Here is a 14347-nt window from a genome sequence, read left to right on the forward strand (position 1 = left end):
GAGTTCAGACTTTGCGCAGGCGCCCTGAGGCGGAGGGGGCGGGAGTAGCACGCCTGTGCCTGCAGGGCTGGCGAGACAAAAGGGAGGGACCCGGGCAGCCCCGCCCCCGAGCCCCGCCCCGAGCGGCCCGCGCGGGGTGTCAGGCTCGCTAGCCCGGTGGTCCCCCCACCCCCGGACGCCATGTACCCCACGAGCTCACCGGCCGGCCCGGCCCTGCACCCGGTCCCTCATCGCGCTCGTCTTCCCCCGCCCCGGCGCCTTGCCGAGCCGCAGCGATCGCCCGCTGCCGGCCAGGGTCCCACGGCGCGCCCGCCGCCCACCGCGCCCGGGCCGCGGCCCCGCGTGGCCGTAAAAATGACTTTCCGCAAGGCCTACTCCATCAAAGACAAGCTGCAGGCCATCGAGCGCGTCAAGGGCGGTGAGCGGCAGGCCAGCGTGTGCCGCGACTTCGGCGTACCGGGCGGCACGCTGCGCGGCTGGCTCAAGGACGAGCCCAAGCTGCGCTGGTTTCTGGACCAGCTTGGTGGAGAGGTGGGCACGCAGCGTAAGAAGATGCGCCTGGCCAACGAGGAGGAGATCGACCGCGCCGTCTACTCGTGGTTCCTCACCTTGCGCCAGCACGGCGTGCCGCTGTCCGGTCCGGTCATCCAAGCTCAGGCTGAGGCCTTTGCTCGCCAGATCTATGGCCCCGAGTGTACCTTCAAGGCTAGCCATGGCTGGTTCTGGCGCTGGCAGAAGCGCCATGGCATCTCCAGCCAGCGCATCTATGGCGAGGCTGAACCCCCGGCCGCAGGCCCTGCGCCTGTCAAGGAGGAGCCTGCACAGCCACCCGGCGCAGTTCTACCTGACCGTGCGCTGGCCACTCTACCCCACTCCGAGGGCGGCTATGGTGACGAGCAGATCTACAACGCCAACGTTACTGGTCTCTACTGGAGGTTACTTCCGGAGCAGGCCGCAACTCCGGGCACTGGGAACGCCAGCGGGCCTGGTGGGTGCAGCCGGCGCTGGCCGGGAGACCGAGTGACAGTACTGTTGGCCGCCAACCTGACGGGCAGCCACAAGTTAAAACCGCTAGTTATCGGGCAGCTACCAGACCCACCCAGCTTGCGTCACCACAACCAGGACAAGTTCCCAGCTTCCTACCGCTACAGTCCGGATGCCTGGCTCAGTCGTCCTCTTCTTCGGGGCTGGTTCTTTGAGGAATTTGTCCCTGGCGTCAAGCGCTACCTGCGCCGAAGCTGCCTGCAACAGAAAGCTGTGTTGCTGGTGGCCCATCCACCCTGTCCAAGCTGGGCCACTAGGATGCCGGCCCTGGAAGAGAGTGGGGAGACTCCCAGGCAGTGCCAGCCTGAGCTCCTTGGGTCCCCGGAGGAGTTGCAGACACCTGATGGTGCCGTCCGAGTCCTCTTCTTGTCCAAGGGCAGCAGCCGGGCACACATCCCTGCACCGTTGGAACATGGTGTGGTGGCAGCCTTCAAACATTTGTACAAGCGAGAGCTGCTGAGGCTTGCTGTGTCTTGTGCCAGTGGCTCCCCGCTGGACTTCATGAGAAGCTTCATGCTCAAGGACATGCTATACCTGGCTGGCCTCTCTTGGGACCTGGTCCAGGCAGGCAGCATAGAGCGCTGCTGGCTGCTGGGTCTTCGGGCAGCCTTTGAGCCTGGGCAGCAGCCATCCCACCAGGTCGAGGAGGCCGCTGAACACAGCAGGGTGCTCAATGACCTCACACATCTGGCAGCTCTGGCTTACAAGCGCCTGGCACCTGAAGAGGTGGCCCAGTGGCTGCACCTGGACGATGATGGAGGTCTCCCTGAGGGCTGCGGAGAGGAGGAGGTGGTCCCCGCAGCCCCTCCATCCCCAGCCAGCCTGCCGTCTAGCATGGGGGCTGGAGAGGAGGAGGAAGAGGCCACTGAGCAAGGAGGAATGTTGGTACCTACAGCCGGGGAAGCTGTTTGGGGTCTAGAGACAGCCCTGAGGTGGCTGGAGAGCCAGGATCCTAGAGAAGTGGGGCCCCTGAGGCTAGTGCAGCTACGTTCCCTCATTACCATGGCACGGAGGCTTGGGGGCCTTGGGCCCTCACCAGCAGCGTCTCGTGATGGCGTGTGACGACTGTGGCCCACTGGTCTTATTTTCCTGCTGCACTGGGAGAGAGGGGGCATACACAGTCTGCCACCTTCCACCTTTTCTCCCTGGTATAGTCCACTGTAGAGGTCCAGGGGTGCACGCCCAGCACAGCTTGGAGGAGGAGTTCTGTTGGTAAAGGATGCCCTGCCCCGTGATCCACAGCGTCTTGGGGAAATAGCTTCAAGAAGCAAATGCTCTTTGCCGGGTAGGCACACGTGGGCCCATAAGCACAAGCACCTCCTGGAGAACAGTTGACTGGACCTCCATTCTGGCCCCTGTGGGGCTCACCCTTACCCCCATGAGCACTGGATGAGGCTGCTGCTTCCCTTTCATTGCCTCCCTGGTGCTACCTGTTCTCATCTCAGTGGGAAAACACTTGGTTTTGTTTTAAAAACAAAAACACATTAAACCTGTTTTTAAAGATGCTCTTCACAGAGAAGCATGAGTGCTGGCCGGCCGAGTGAGGTGGTCTCTGGGCTCTCTTGCCCTTGCTCTGAAAACTGAAGGCCCTGGTGATGTGGGTCAGAGCCCAAGCTAGGCCCCCATCCCTTGGCTGGGGTGGTGTGCTCACAAGAGACTGGGAAGCGGGGAAGTGGAAGCCCAGTACTTGGTGAGGTTTTGGATGCAGCAGAGTATAGTAGATTCTGTTCCACTTGGATTTCTAGTCCTTAAAAAAAAAAAAAAAATTCTGGATAGATCTTCTCTATTCATGATGTTGGCAAGTGTTTGAATTTGGACCCAGGTGGCTTGACCAATGGCAGGACAAACCACAAAGCACTTTGTCTAGTTCTGGGGCTATCTGATCTACCGGGAAACAGGCTATATAGCCTTTGCAACCATCTGGGAACCCTGCAGTGCCTTAGAGTCAACTCCTACCCTCTCCCTAGACTCATCCACCTCCTGGTATTGCCAAGGGTGTTGCCGAGGAACTACTGCTGGATGGCCCAGGTTGAAGGAGCAAAGGCTCAGGGGAATGCCCAACTTTTGAATCACTCTGCGGCTCTGTCCAGCTGTGGATTCAGATTGCTCCTGGTGGTCTAGAGCTGAGGCCCCTGTGCCTTAAGGAGGGGCGATGCTGCCTTTGCAGAAGTACTGTCCTGAGCCCCTGGCCTTGTACTCTCCCCTGATTCATGTCTCTCCTCATAGTCTGAGCCTTGAAAACATGAAGTAGGGAAGGGCTCGGGATGCAAGAGTTTGGCAATGGATGGAGCCTTGGATGAGGTCTCCAAAAGTGGTCTCCATGTAAGTCCAAGAATACAGCTGCTTGGAACCACACTGCACCCCAGTCAACAATCTACACAAATATTAAGAACTGAGGGACAACATGGAACAGGAGAACGGAGGCTCAGGTAGCAGACTCCATCTGTACACTGGAGCCCATCTGGTCACCTATGTCCCTGGCCGCCTCAAGCCTAAAGACCTAGAGAACCTTCGGCAGTCATGGTTGGTAGAGAGTCTCCAGCACTAGCAACTTGCGTGGGGGTTCAGAAGCCTAATGTATTTATATCAGCAGCTTCCATATCAGCCAGGCACCCAGGCTAGGAGCTGCCATCAGGCTTTCATAGACCTACTTCCAGGTCTGCAGAAAGGCAGACCTGCCTGGGCCCTGGATTTACATCCAGCCTGGAAAGCCTCTAGTAGCCGCTCCAGCCTAGGCTACCTGTACTATTCTTTTGGCGAGGTTTCCATCCGTTTCTGTCTTTGTCCTTTCTGTTGTGTTCCCTCCTTTGGCCTGGGCCCAGATGGACTAGAGTTGGCAAAGACTAGGAGGGCTCAGGAGTGAGACCTCTCACCGGCCTCTCTAACTGTCCACGCCCCCTTCACCTGGGGACACAAGGTCCAGGAGGTTTCCATGGCCCCATATTGCTGCTGCCCTATAAACAAGGGTGGGCTGACTGGGTCACAGAGCGTTCCTGCCAGGTTTGTGTCTGTACACTACCATTCACTGGACTAGGGAGACAGACGCCCCTGAGAAGGTGCCAAGGTATCATCTCAGGCTAGGGATGCTATGGTGCTTGCTAGGATGCCCGAGACCTTAAGTTCAAACAGCAGCACTATTTTTTAAAAGTGCATTTCTTTTCTTTTCTTTTTTTTTTAGGCTAGCATATGCTGGTGTTCTTTACATGCCACCGACAGAGGTGCTGGTGGCCGAGTCCTGGTTGTGGAGGGGGCTGCTTTGCCCAGGTGCCCATATGTCCCAGCAATAGGTCCTATAACTCAGGGGCTTGCAGTACTGCATATCCAGTTGCACAGCGGCCTTAGCCCCAGTGGCAGCTGGGCCTAGGATGCGCAGTCGCCTCACCTTTAGTGTCTGGTGGGGCTCCCAGGGGCTCATGGGCCCCTCAAGAGAGCCTCCTGCTCTCACTGTGTACCTACCTGGGTTGCACTGCTGTTCCCTACGGGCACCGAGTTGCATGAACTGGAAAGGAAGGTGAAACTGCAGCCTCTTTCTCCAGCAGCCATTGCTACCTGCTACGTAAAAGGCATCGTGCAGGAATCCTGGATCTCTTGCCCCGGAGGCCTGCCTGTTCCCCACAAAGTAGAGTGATCCTTTGGCCTGGGAAGTATAGGCAGCCTTTTCGGGTAGGTGGTCCTGCCTGGGATTCATAAACGCAGTGTCTGGAGAAGGCACCCAGCACAGAAAGGTGGGTGTGAGTTCTGTTGGAGCCACCACCACCACCACCACTGCCTTTGGGGGTTGCGAGCTTGCCGTGGTCACAGGCAGCCTTGTTGTCCCCAAGGTCCATGTACTTGGAAAATGAGAGCAGCTGAGCTACAGGTGAACAAAATGGTGTGACCGGAGGGGCATAAATCAAGCTAGAAGGTTGGTCCTCTGAGGATGAGCCCTTTACACTACCTAGTTAGGTACCTAGTTAGGACTGACTATGGGAAGCCCAGCTGGGACCTGGTATAGTCTAGCCTCTTCCAAATGGGCTCACAAGAGCATCTTGACCCCATCAGCTGCCCTCAATAGGATCTTGGGCTTGTGAGTTTCGTAACTTATTGTAGGGCCCTTTCTCTGACACTCACCCTTGCTCACAGCTAAGTTCACCTGGCCAGATGGTATAATGGCACTTGTGTAATAAAGGTGAAACTAGTCAACGTCATCAGCCACCCTGTTTTAGTCTTCTTTTTTGTGACTGGATCTAATGCTTGGATCTGGAACACCCCATAGGATGGGGTAGGAGGAGGATATAAAAGTGGGACAATAAAGAGAATACGATGAGCATCGATCAGTTTTTATCTCAGAAAGCAGTGGCTAGGTGACCAGCACACACTAGAAAGGCCTGGATGACAGTATCACAGCTGAATGGCCCCAAAGCTGCCTCTGAGGCGCTAACATCCTGTGTCCCAGCCTGTCACCTCTGGACCATGACTGGGTCCAGGGCAATGAAGGGAGGGGTGTGTTCCACTTCCCAGCCCTGGGTTTGCCATCAGTCTCTTGGCAGGTAGGCTGCCCAAGAGGTTCCCCATAAGGGGGTGCCTTCCACCAGACCCTGGGACTCCATCATACCTAGATTCGGCATGGCTTGGAAGCCAGGGAAGCCAATTGTCTTTTGTCTGCACAACACAGGCAAGTGATGCTGCAGCCCAGCTGGACCCCTCTGCTGTCTGTATCACCTGCCTTCTCATCATTGGCCAGCTCACTCAGCGCTTTGTATAACCAAGCAGCCGAGCTGTTTTCTGTTTTGTTTTGGTTTTTGGTTTTTGGTTTTTTTTTTTTTTTTTTTTTTTTTTTTTGGTTTTTCGAGACAGCGTTTCTCTTTATATAGCTCTGGAGCTTGTCCTGGATCTCGTTCTATAGACCAGGCTGGCCTCGAACTCACAGAGATCCACCTGCCTCTGCCTCCTGAGTGCTGGGATTAAAAAGGTGTGCACCACCACCGCCTGGCTAGAACTAGCACTGTCTATTATGACTCTTTAGAAGTAAGATTATTGATACTTTGGGGGGTGAGGAGGCCTGCAGAGATGGACACTTTTTTTCCAAGTGCAGAGGAAGTAGAAACACTTGTGTGATGCATAGAGAACCGTTGTCTTTACAGGTGGAACAAGGGGAAGATGGGGGTAACCTGGGCAAGCAAGGAGGCTAGTGCCTGATGTTGAAGATATTCTCCCTGAGGAAATAGAAATATTTACGCCCTCTTTATAGGGTACCAAGGACAAACCAAAGCACAATTCTACCAAAGTCCAACTTGGGGAACCAATGAGTTTATTGGGCTTACAGAGCATGGATGGGGTGTTGCTTACAGGAGTGTGGGTGACCCCAAAGCAGCCACACCATGAAAACATCTCATGCCAGCACGGATGATGATGATGTCCCCCATATCTGCAAAGATGGAACCCTCTCCCGCTTCAGTTAATCTTCCGCAGGCTGCATATCCTACCACCTCCTGAGACCATGAGGTCATGTGCAATTAGGACAGTTAAAACTGGCTGAGAGGTGCAGAAGGGAGGAGCTGGAATCAGAGATGAGGGCCAAGCGACCCTCCCCACCTCCTCCTTCCTTGACCGAATGTCACAGGCAACAGACTTGATCTTGAGGGTCTCTTACAAGTCGTCCCAGCGTCTTTGACGATGGCCGTGACGCTCGGAGGAGAGCATACTACAACACCCACTCAAGGCTCTTCTCACCACTCGGAGGCCGGAGCTGGGCAAGGAGCCTGTAGTCTCCCCTGGAGCCTGGCTCACTTCCTGCTGAGCTCCTTAGCCCGGCGGGTAGCCGCTTCCACCGCGCTCATGGCAGCTGCTCGAAGGCCGCCCTGCTCTAGGGCGTGAAGCCCATGGATGGTGGTTCCAGCTGGTGTGAGCACATCTGTCCGAAGCTGGGCCGGGTGCTTTCCTTCCTGCTGCAGCATTTTGGCTGTCCCCTGGGGAGAAGAGTGAAGGGAGAGCTGAGAAAGGGGGGCGCAGCTACACATTTGCCCAGCCTGTCTGGACTCTGCAGCCTTGCCTTCCTGTTTGCTGGAGACGGCACACACACTCCAGAGCACAGCCTTCCCAACGTTCTCCTGAGGAATCCTTCACTTACCAGCAGCGTCTGGGCAGCAATGCGGTGGGCCAGGCCACTGGGCATGCCCATCTTGATGGCACCTTCAGCCAGGGCCTCTGAGAATGTGCACACCTGTAGCAAAAAATAGCGTTGGAAGTGGGAAAGGGGGAAGGTCAAAACTGACATTTTGCTGGACACGGTTCCCAGCTAGAGAATGCTCTGAACAGCAGCATTCAACTTGTTGGTCACGACCCCTTTTGGGAGTCAAATAACCCTTTCATAGGGGTCGCCTAAGACCAACAGCAAACACAGATATTTACATTACGATTCATGGCAGTAGCAAAATTAGTTATGAAGTAGCAACAAAAATAATTTTATGGTTGGGGTCCCCACAACATAAACTGTATTAAAGGGTTTGAAGCATTTGGAAGGCTGAGAACCACTGGCTCAGAACCACAAGAAACAGGGCCCCCAACATGGTCACAGATACCTGAGGCCATAAGGCCTAAACCCAGAGTTTGGTAAAGGGGCCAGCCTCAATGGTCCAACAAAGCATGATGTTCTGAGCGACAGCAGAGCCCATGGACCACTCGAGGCCCCAAGGCTTGACTCTGAGACCTTGAGAGCAAGGCCTTTGCTAAGGGCTTGCCTTCGAGGGTATGGGTTAAGACAATACTCACAAAGGCCACACCGCTGCCACTGAGGCCTGTGTGGATATCTACGTAGGACTCGGGAACCTCTATGCACTGCCCACAGGCCTCCAGCAGGTTCTGCAGGAGCCTGGCGTCGTCGTTCCCGGCATGGTGGCCCCGGGCCATCACCATGGCCCCCTCCTGGACTACGCAGGGTAGATTGGGAGAGACTCGCAACACTCGGGTGTTCGGGGGCAGCAGCTGGACAAGAGAGAGCTTAGTGTCAGGCAGGCTGAGCCTGCCAGGCAAAGACCTCAGCTAAATGCAGCCTCGAGTCCCTACTTCCCAGGTACAGTGGCAGAACATTACCCCACCTACCTAACCCTGGTGGGCCAACTACCTAACCCTGGTGGGCCACCTACCTAACCCTGGTGGGCCAACTAACTACTTCTGGAGACTGTCTGGGATGCCGTCTGCCTCCCAAGTGTGGCCAGCAGAGCTTATTTCATGGTCAAGGCCGTACTCACACCACACACCACTCACCTCCTCCAGAGAGCTCAGAGAGATGCCAGCAGCCACAGACACCACGATGTGCTCGGTGGTGACCACGGGGGCCACCTCTGTCAGAACCTCTGGCAGGACTTGAGGCTTGGTGGCAAAGATGACAAGGGAACAGCTCTGCAGCACTTCCTGGTTGGAGTGAGTGGTCTGGCAACCCAGAGCCTGCACAGACACCGGGGCCAGAAATGACCGGGTGAGGGGGCATCGGACAACCCACCCGAGTGCCATCCATCATCCCGCATCCCGTGGGTGCCCTCAGGCCTCTGTGGTTACAAATGTCTATACTAGCCGTGACTCTCAAATGCCTAAGAAACACCCCCAGCAGGCCCTGCTCCTCACAGATGCCAAGATGTACCTTCTGGAACCTTCCCCCCTAATTTAGTGTCCACAACCACCGTACACAGGCACACCCTCCGTGTACTCTAGTCTTCCGGAAGCTTGACCTTCTTCCTGACCTTTGACCTCGCCTTCTCCAGGACAAACCAAACCATCTCAGACCTTCAGCCAAAGCTGCCCCTGGAAACTGCTTCAGAAGGACAAGACCCTAAGTCCCACTCACCCTGAAGTGGCAGAGATTCTTGTCTGTCGGGGCGCTGGCCAGCACTTGCTTAGCTTCCACTTTGCCTGGATAGAGAGGCAAAAGCCGGTGAGGGCAGGGAGGATGGGAAACAGTGTGCCTAGTCCACTGCTAGCTTAAGGCTCCATAGGATCACAGCAGGGATGCTCGTCCGCCGTGCTGAGCAATCCCCAGGAATTCAATTGTATGTGACTACCACTGCCATCGCTGCTGTTGGGACACTGGGGCCAGGAACCTGCCTGATCCTGACAAGACACAGAGCCCAAGGGTCTCTGCTTTCAGGGAAGGGGCAGCTGACTGGAGCACTTATGGTCTGTTGGCCAAAAATGCAAAAATCTCTGCAGGAACCAGGCCTGGAGCAGCATGGTGGATAGGGAGATAGCTGGTGGAGGGTCTGGAAAGATGGCTCAGTAGGGTGGGCAGATGGATGGTCAAGGAGAGACAGCTCAGCAGCTGAGAATACTTGCTGCTCTTGCAGATGACATGGGATAGGTTCCCAGGACCCACATGGCACTGCCAACTGTCCATAACTGTCCACCTCCAGTGGAACCAGTGCCCTCCTCTAGTCTCAGCAGGCACCCAACACATGCACACACACACACACACACACACACACACACACACACACACACACACACACAATCTTTAAAAAAAAAAATAGCCTATCTGATAAAGACCTGACAGGCAACAAGCTCCCTTGCAGGGCAAAGTATGCTGGGATGTCTAGGGGAAGGACTAAGTGCCCGTTCGGTGGAAATCATGTTTTCGGAAGGTACAGAGGCAGCTAATCATGCCAGTGACGGTTGTTATAGCACCAACAGGCAGGTGAGCTGCCAGGTTGTTTTTTGTTGTTGTTGTTTTAGAGACAGGGTTTCTCTGTGTAGCTTTGAAGCCTGTCCTGTGGAACTCGATCTGTAGACCAGGCTGGCCTCGAACTCAGAGATCCGCCTGCCTCTGCCTCCCAAGTGCTGGGATTAAAGGCGTGCGCCAGTTTTACATGTCGACACCATGAGACTTGTAGGAAGCCATTCTCTAATGATCATGACCCTCTGGACTTTGAAGTTCAGCTGCAAGCAGAGAGCCAAAGGTCACCAACTTCCTCTACCTGCAATCTGTAGGTCAAGTCTTCCAAACACTGTAAGCAGTTAGGCCAGGATTGCCAGCCCCTGCTGTTCACCAGCAGTCCTCAGCCAGGCAGTTTGCCTCCCTCCTCACCCCACCCCCTCCAGCGCCCAGGCAGCAGACATCTGGCAGTGTAGGAGAGACACTTTGGCCTTCCCATGAAAGGTTCTGTTGACATCTAGAGATGACAGACCAGTGATGGCGGACACTCTTCAGTCCACAGAGCCAATCCTCTTCTTCTCAAATGTCACGCAGCTGCCCACCCCCGAGAGTGGCGCGGATGCCCGAACAGAAAACAGAGAATGTTGGCACAGGAGGCGGCGGCCAGGAAGTCGGACACTAACTTGGCATTAAACCAGTCCAATCTAAGACAAAACTGGTTTGTGCCACATAGGGAACTATAAAAACCACAGCCACATTAAAGATATAAGTCAAACGTGAGCCCACCAGAGGTGGTGCATGCCTTTAATGGCAGCGCTCAGGAGGCAGAGACAGACAGATCTCTGAGTTCAGGGCCAGCCTGGTCTACCAAGCGAATTCCAGGACAGCCAGGGCGACACGGAGAAACCAGGAAACCAGAAACTGTCTCTAAAAAACAGGGAGAAAAAAAGTGCAAACCCCCCACAAAGAAGTCACGAATGGAGTTAATGGTAATTTTCTTTAATTCAATACATTTAAAGGAATATCATTCAACGACACAATCAGTGTTGCATAAAACAAGCTGTGTTATTTTTCTCTACACCACGCCTGGCTCGTCCACCCACCCTCCCTCCTGCAGGCTCACCTAGGGATCCTGGAGACCCAGGAACAGGGCGAACTCACCCCACTGGCCCTTGGGGCGAACCATCTGCGCCCCTTCCGCCGAGGCTTAAGGGCTCCTCCCACTGGAAAGCCCCCCAACCAGGCCTCGCCTCCCCACCTGCTCGTATGAGGCCTTGGGCGATGGCCTCCGCCATGCGGCCTGCGCCCACGAAGCCCACACGCAGGGGTTCAGATGCTGCCGCCGCCATCGTGCTCCGGGGTGGCCTTCTCACGTCCCTACGTCAGCGAGCCCCGCCCACGAGAGCCGCATTGATGAAGAGAAGCCGCTGGGCGGGTTCGGGGTGGGGTAAGGGGCGGGATCGGGGAGGAGTAAGGGGCGGGATAGGGGAGGAGTAAGGCGGGGTGAGTTCGGAGAGGAGTAAGGGGCGGGATCGGGGAGGAGTAAGGGGCGGGATCGGAGAGGAGTAAGGGGCGGGATCGGAGAGGAGTAAGGGGCGGGATCGGGGAAAGAGTAAGGGGCGGGATCGGGGAGGAGTAAGGCGGGGTGAGTTCGGGGAGGAGTAAGGGGCGGGATCGGGGAAGAGTAAGGCGGGGTGAGTTCGGGGAGGAGTAAGGGGCGGGATCGGAGAGGAGTAAGGAGGGGGATCGGGGAGGAGTAAGGGGCGGGATTGGGGAGGAGTAAGGCGGGATGGGTTCGGGGAGGAGTAAGGGGCGGGATCGGGAAGGAGTAAGGCGGGGCGGGGTAGGGCTCGAACCCCTGCATTTTGTTCCTTGAGGTGGGATTTTTCTACAAATATGGGTGAAGCAGCTGGCGATTTTGCTGAGGGAAAAGGGAGATGATGAAGAGGTAGTCCTAAACAGGCTGTCTGATTCGACCCGGAAAACCCAAAGTTGAAGTCTTCCCAGAAGCCGTGCAGAGAGAATGTCCAGGATGGGGCTGGGAGGTGTATGTTGGTACTAAAACTAGTATAGCTCTTGAGTAGCTTGCGTGCCTTGGGTTGCGTCCTCGGTGCTGGTTCTGGTTCTCCAGATTAAAGGCAGCACTAACTAATTAGTTACCAGTACACAGCATCCCCCCCCCCCCCCCCAGACAGTGTTTCTCTGTGTAACAGTCCCGGCAGTTCTGGATCTCACTTTGTAGACCAGGCTGGTCTCGAATTCACAGAGATCTACATGCCTCTGCCTCCTCGAGTGCTGGGATTAAAGGTGTGCACCACCACTGTCTGGCTGTTTTTGTTATTGTTTTCAATGTGTAAAATTAGGCAAAATAGAACAGAGCACTTAGAAGTACACCAAATTTATAAGGGCAATGCTGTCCTTGGACTGTGAGGTCCCACAGTTAAAGCTGGTCTGTCCCCTGCTTGCCAGTGTTGGAATGTGATGGGCAACTCTTTCCTCTTGCGTGGCCTGAAGTGAAGAGCTGTATTCCTGGACCTTTCCCCAGGCCCTACAGGAAGCCTAAGAGTGATGAGTCTGCCGGATGATGGATGGAAACCCATAAAGCCAGGAACTAAAAATTAAAGCTAAATAAAACTTTCCCTGGGAGCTGGAAAGATGGCTCAGTGGTTAAGAGCATTGACTGCTCTTCCAGAGGTCCTGAGTTCAATTCCCAGCAACCACATGATGGCTCACAACCATCTATAATGAGATCTGGTGCCCTCTTCTGGCTTGCAGGGACATATGCAGACAGAGCACTGTATACATAATAAATAAATCTTAAAAAAAAAAAAAAAAACTTTCCCTTGTTACAAGTCAATTGTCTTAGGGAGCAGCAGAAAACAGGTTGACACAGGGAACTCGCAGAATTCCTGCTATTTACAGGGACAAAAATCTTCCCAGCAATGTCCATGGAGAGGTGAGGGACAAGGAATTTCTGTATTCTGGGCTACAACCAACAGCACCTGGAAATGAGGTTGAGACGTGGCCTCAAGCCTACCAGAAAATGCATGCCGTCTGGTCAGAGTGGTCAAGGTATTCTGATCTTAGGACAGTGTGTGTTCCTTGACATGATGACGCAGTTAGCCGACTGGTGGGCGTTAGACAACTGAGCATCTGGCAGGTTCTGATCAGCTTAGCTCAGCTCTCTAGGGGCCGGAAGGGTACGTCCTTAACGCCCTGGTCCCTCTGCAGACTCATCAGAAGATTAAGCTTAAAGGAAATTTGAAGATGGGGAGTGGGAGAGGGGTGACCTGGGAAGGCCTGAGCCAGAGGGACACTGGGCAGGACAACATAGGAGAGGCCAGCAGACAGACTCTGCTTTAGAGAGGGTGAAAGACCAGGCAGGCCATGGACTGTCCTGCTGGACAAAAGGACTCCAATGCAATGTTGGGGGAAAACAACTGGATATCTTTAGTATTTCTGGGAGGTGAGAGGCAGAATGTATAGGAAGGTTGGGCTGGGCTGAGGAATTCTAAGCAAGCGATAAGACCGCAGCAGACAGGCTGATGAGCTGGAAAAAGGCAGTGGGGTGGAATGGATGTGGTTTCTGAGGGGAGGGGACGTAGAGGTTTGAGTAGTCAACTCTGACTGCATCTAGAACTAACTAAAACACAAGTGTCTGGGCAAGCCTGCGAAGGATTTTCTTAAGATTATTTGAAGCAGGAAGACCCGCCCTAAATCAAGGCAGTGAGTGCCTTCAGTGGCAGCCCAGGTAACAGGACGTGGAAGGACACTTTTCTGCCTGTTTGATGCTGCCAAGTCCATCTAGGATCCCAATGTACACAGTATACAGAAGACCAGCAACTCTCCGGGAGTCCTCCAGGCCAGGCTGGTACTGCTGAGGCATCCAGCGTCATTGACTGAACAACTACTGGATTCTTGGCCTCTCCAGTATTAGCCATTGTTGGGCTACCCAGAGCACATCCTGTAAGCCAGTCTATCAGTCACTATGTATGTATGTATAACAGTTCGGTTCCTTTAGGGAACCCCGACTAGTCTAGCAGCCCGTTGTCAGTTTTAGCCATGTGGCTGGTGCCATGAGTCACCACCCCCTGGGAAAGTTAATGTATTACACAGGTGCCAGCCATCACTTCCGCCTGCCTGGAGCTATGTCTTGGGAGTAAATGCTCACCTCTGCTTACCCCAGTCTTCAGGGACAGTGGCGGCTCCATTCCAAGATTGAGAGGAGTCAAGGGGCCTGTAGCTTCCAGCCCCAGGTCATCATGGAGAAGGAAAAATCCTAACAGTCTTAGGTGAATGGAATCTAGGATGGGAGCCTGGAAATGACCAGAGCTACAGTGGACACAGACACGACAAGCAATCCCAAGGTGACCTGCCTCTAGCCACAGCACCCTTAGGTAGATTCTCCTGTCCTGCCCTAACTGGCTTGGATTTGACCATCATGACATTGAGAATAGAAAGGTCCTGAATATCACCGCTCAGGTGGTTAGAGTTAACAAGGCCAGGCCTGGGGGGGTCCTAGTAAAGTCTGAGTCACTGGGCTGGAGAGATGGGTCAGCAGTTAAGAGTTCAACTCTTCCTGAGTTCAACTCCCAGCAACCATATGGTTGCTCACAACTATCCATAATGAAATCTGGTGCCCTCTTCTGGCCTGCAGGCAGAACATTGCATATATAATAA

At 54.7% G+C, this 14347-nt stretch overlaps 2 protein-coding genes across 2 annotated transcripts; one reads left to right on the forward strand and one right to left on the reverse strand.

The window, feature by feature from the left end:
* The first annotated feature begins 17 nt into the window (after positions 1-17).
* Positions 18-5231, forward strand: Tigd5 (tigger transposable element derived 5). Its single transcript, XM_028859300.2, has one exon. The coding sequence runs from the start codon at positions 181-183 to the stop codon at positions 2104-2106; it is 1926 nt and encodes a 641-aa protein (XP_028715133.1). The 5' UTR covers positions 18-180; the 3' UTR covers positions 2107-5231.
* Positions 5232-6300: 1069 nt separating this feature from the next.
* Pycr3 (pyrroline-5-carboxylate reductase 3) lies at positions 6301-11083 on the reverse strand. Its single transcript, XM_028859332.2, has 6 exons — positions 10926-11083; positions 8867-8931; positions 8290-8469; positions 7795-8007; positions 7154-7246; positions 6301-6992 (listed from the first exon to the last, which is right to left on the reverse strand). The coding sequence occupies exons 1-6, from the start codon at positions 11014-11016 to the stop codon at positions 6810-6812; spliced, it is 825 nt and encodes a 274-aa protein (XP_028715165.1). The 5' UTR covers positions 11017-11083; the 3' UTR covers positions 6301-6809.
* Between the last annotated feature and the right edge of the window lie 3264 nt (positions 11084-14347).

This window comes from Peromyscus leucopus, chromosome 20 (assembly GCF_004664715.2).
Source record: "Peromyscus leucopus breed LL Stock chromosome 20, UCI_PerLeu_2.1, whole genome shotgun sequence".
In the NCBI taxonomy this organism is placed as follows: domain Eukaryota; kingdom Metazoa; phylum Chordata; class Mammalia; order Rodentia; family Cricetidae; genus Peromyscus; species Peromyscus leucopus.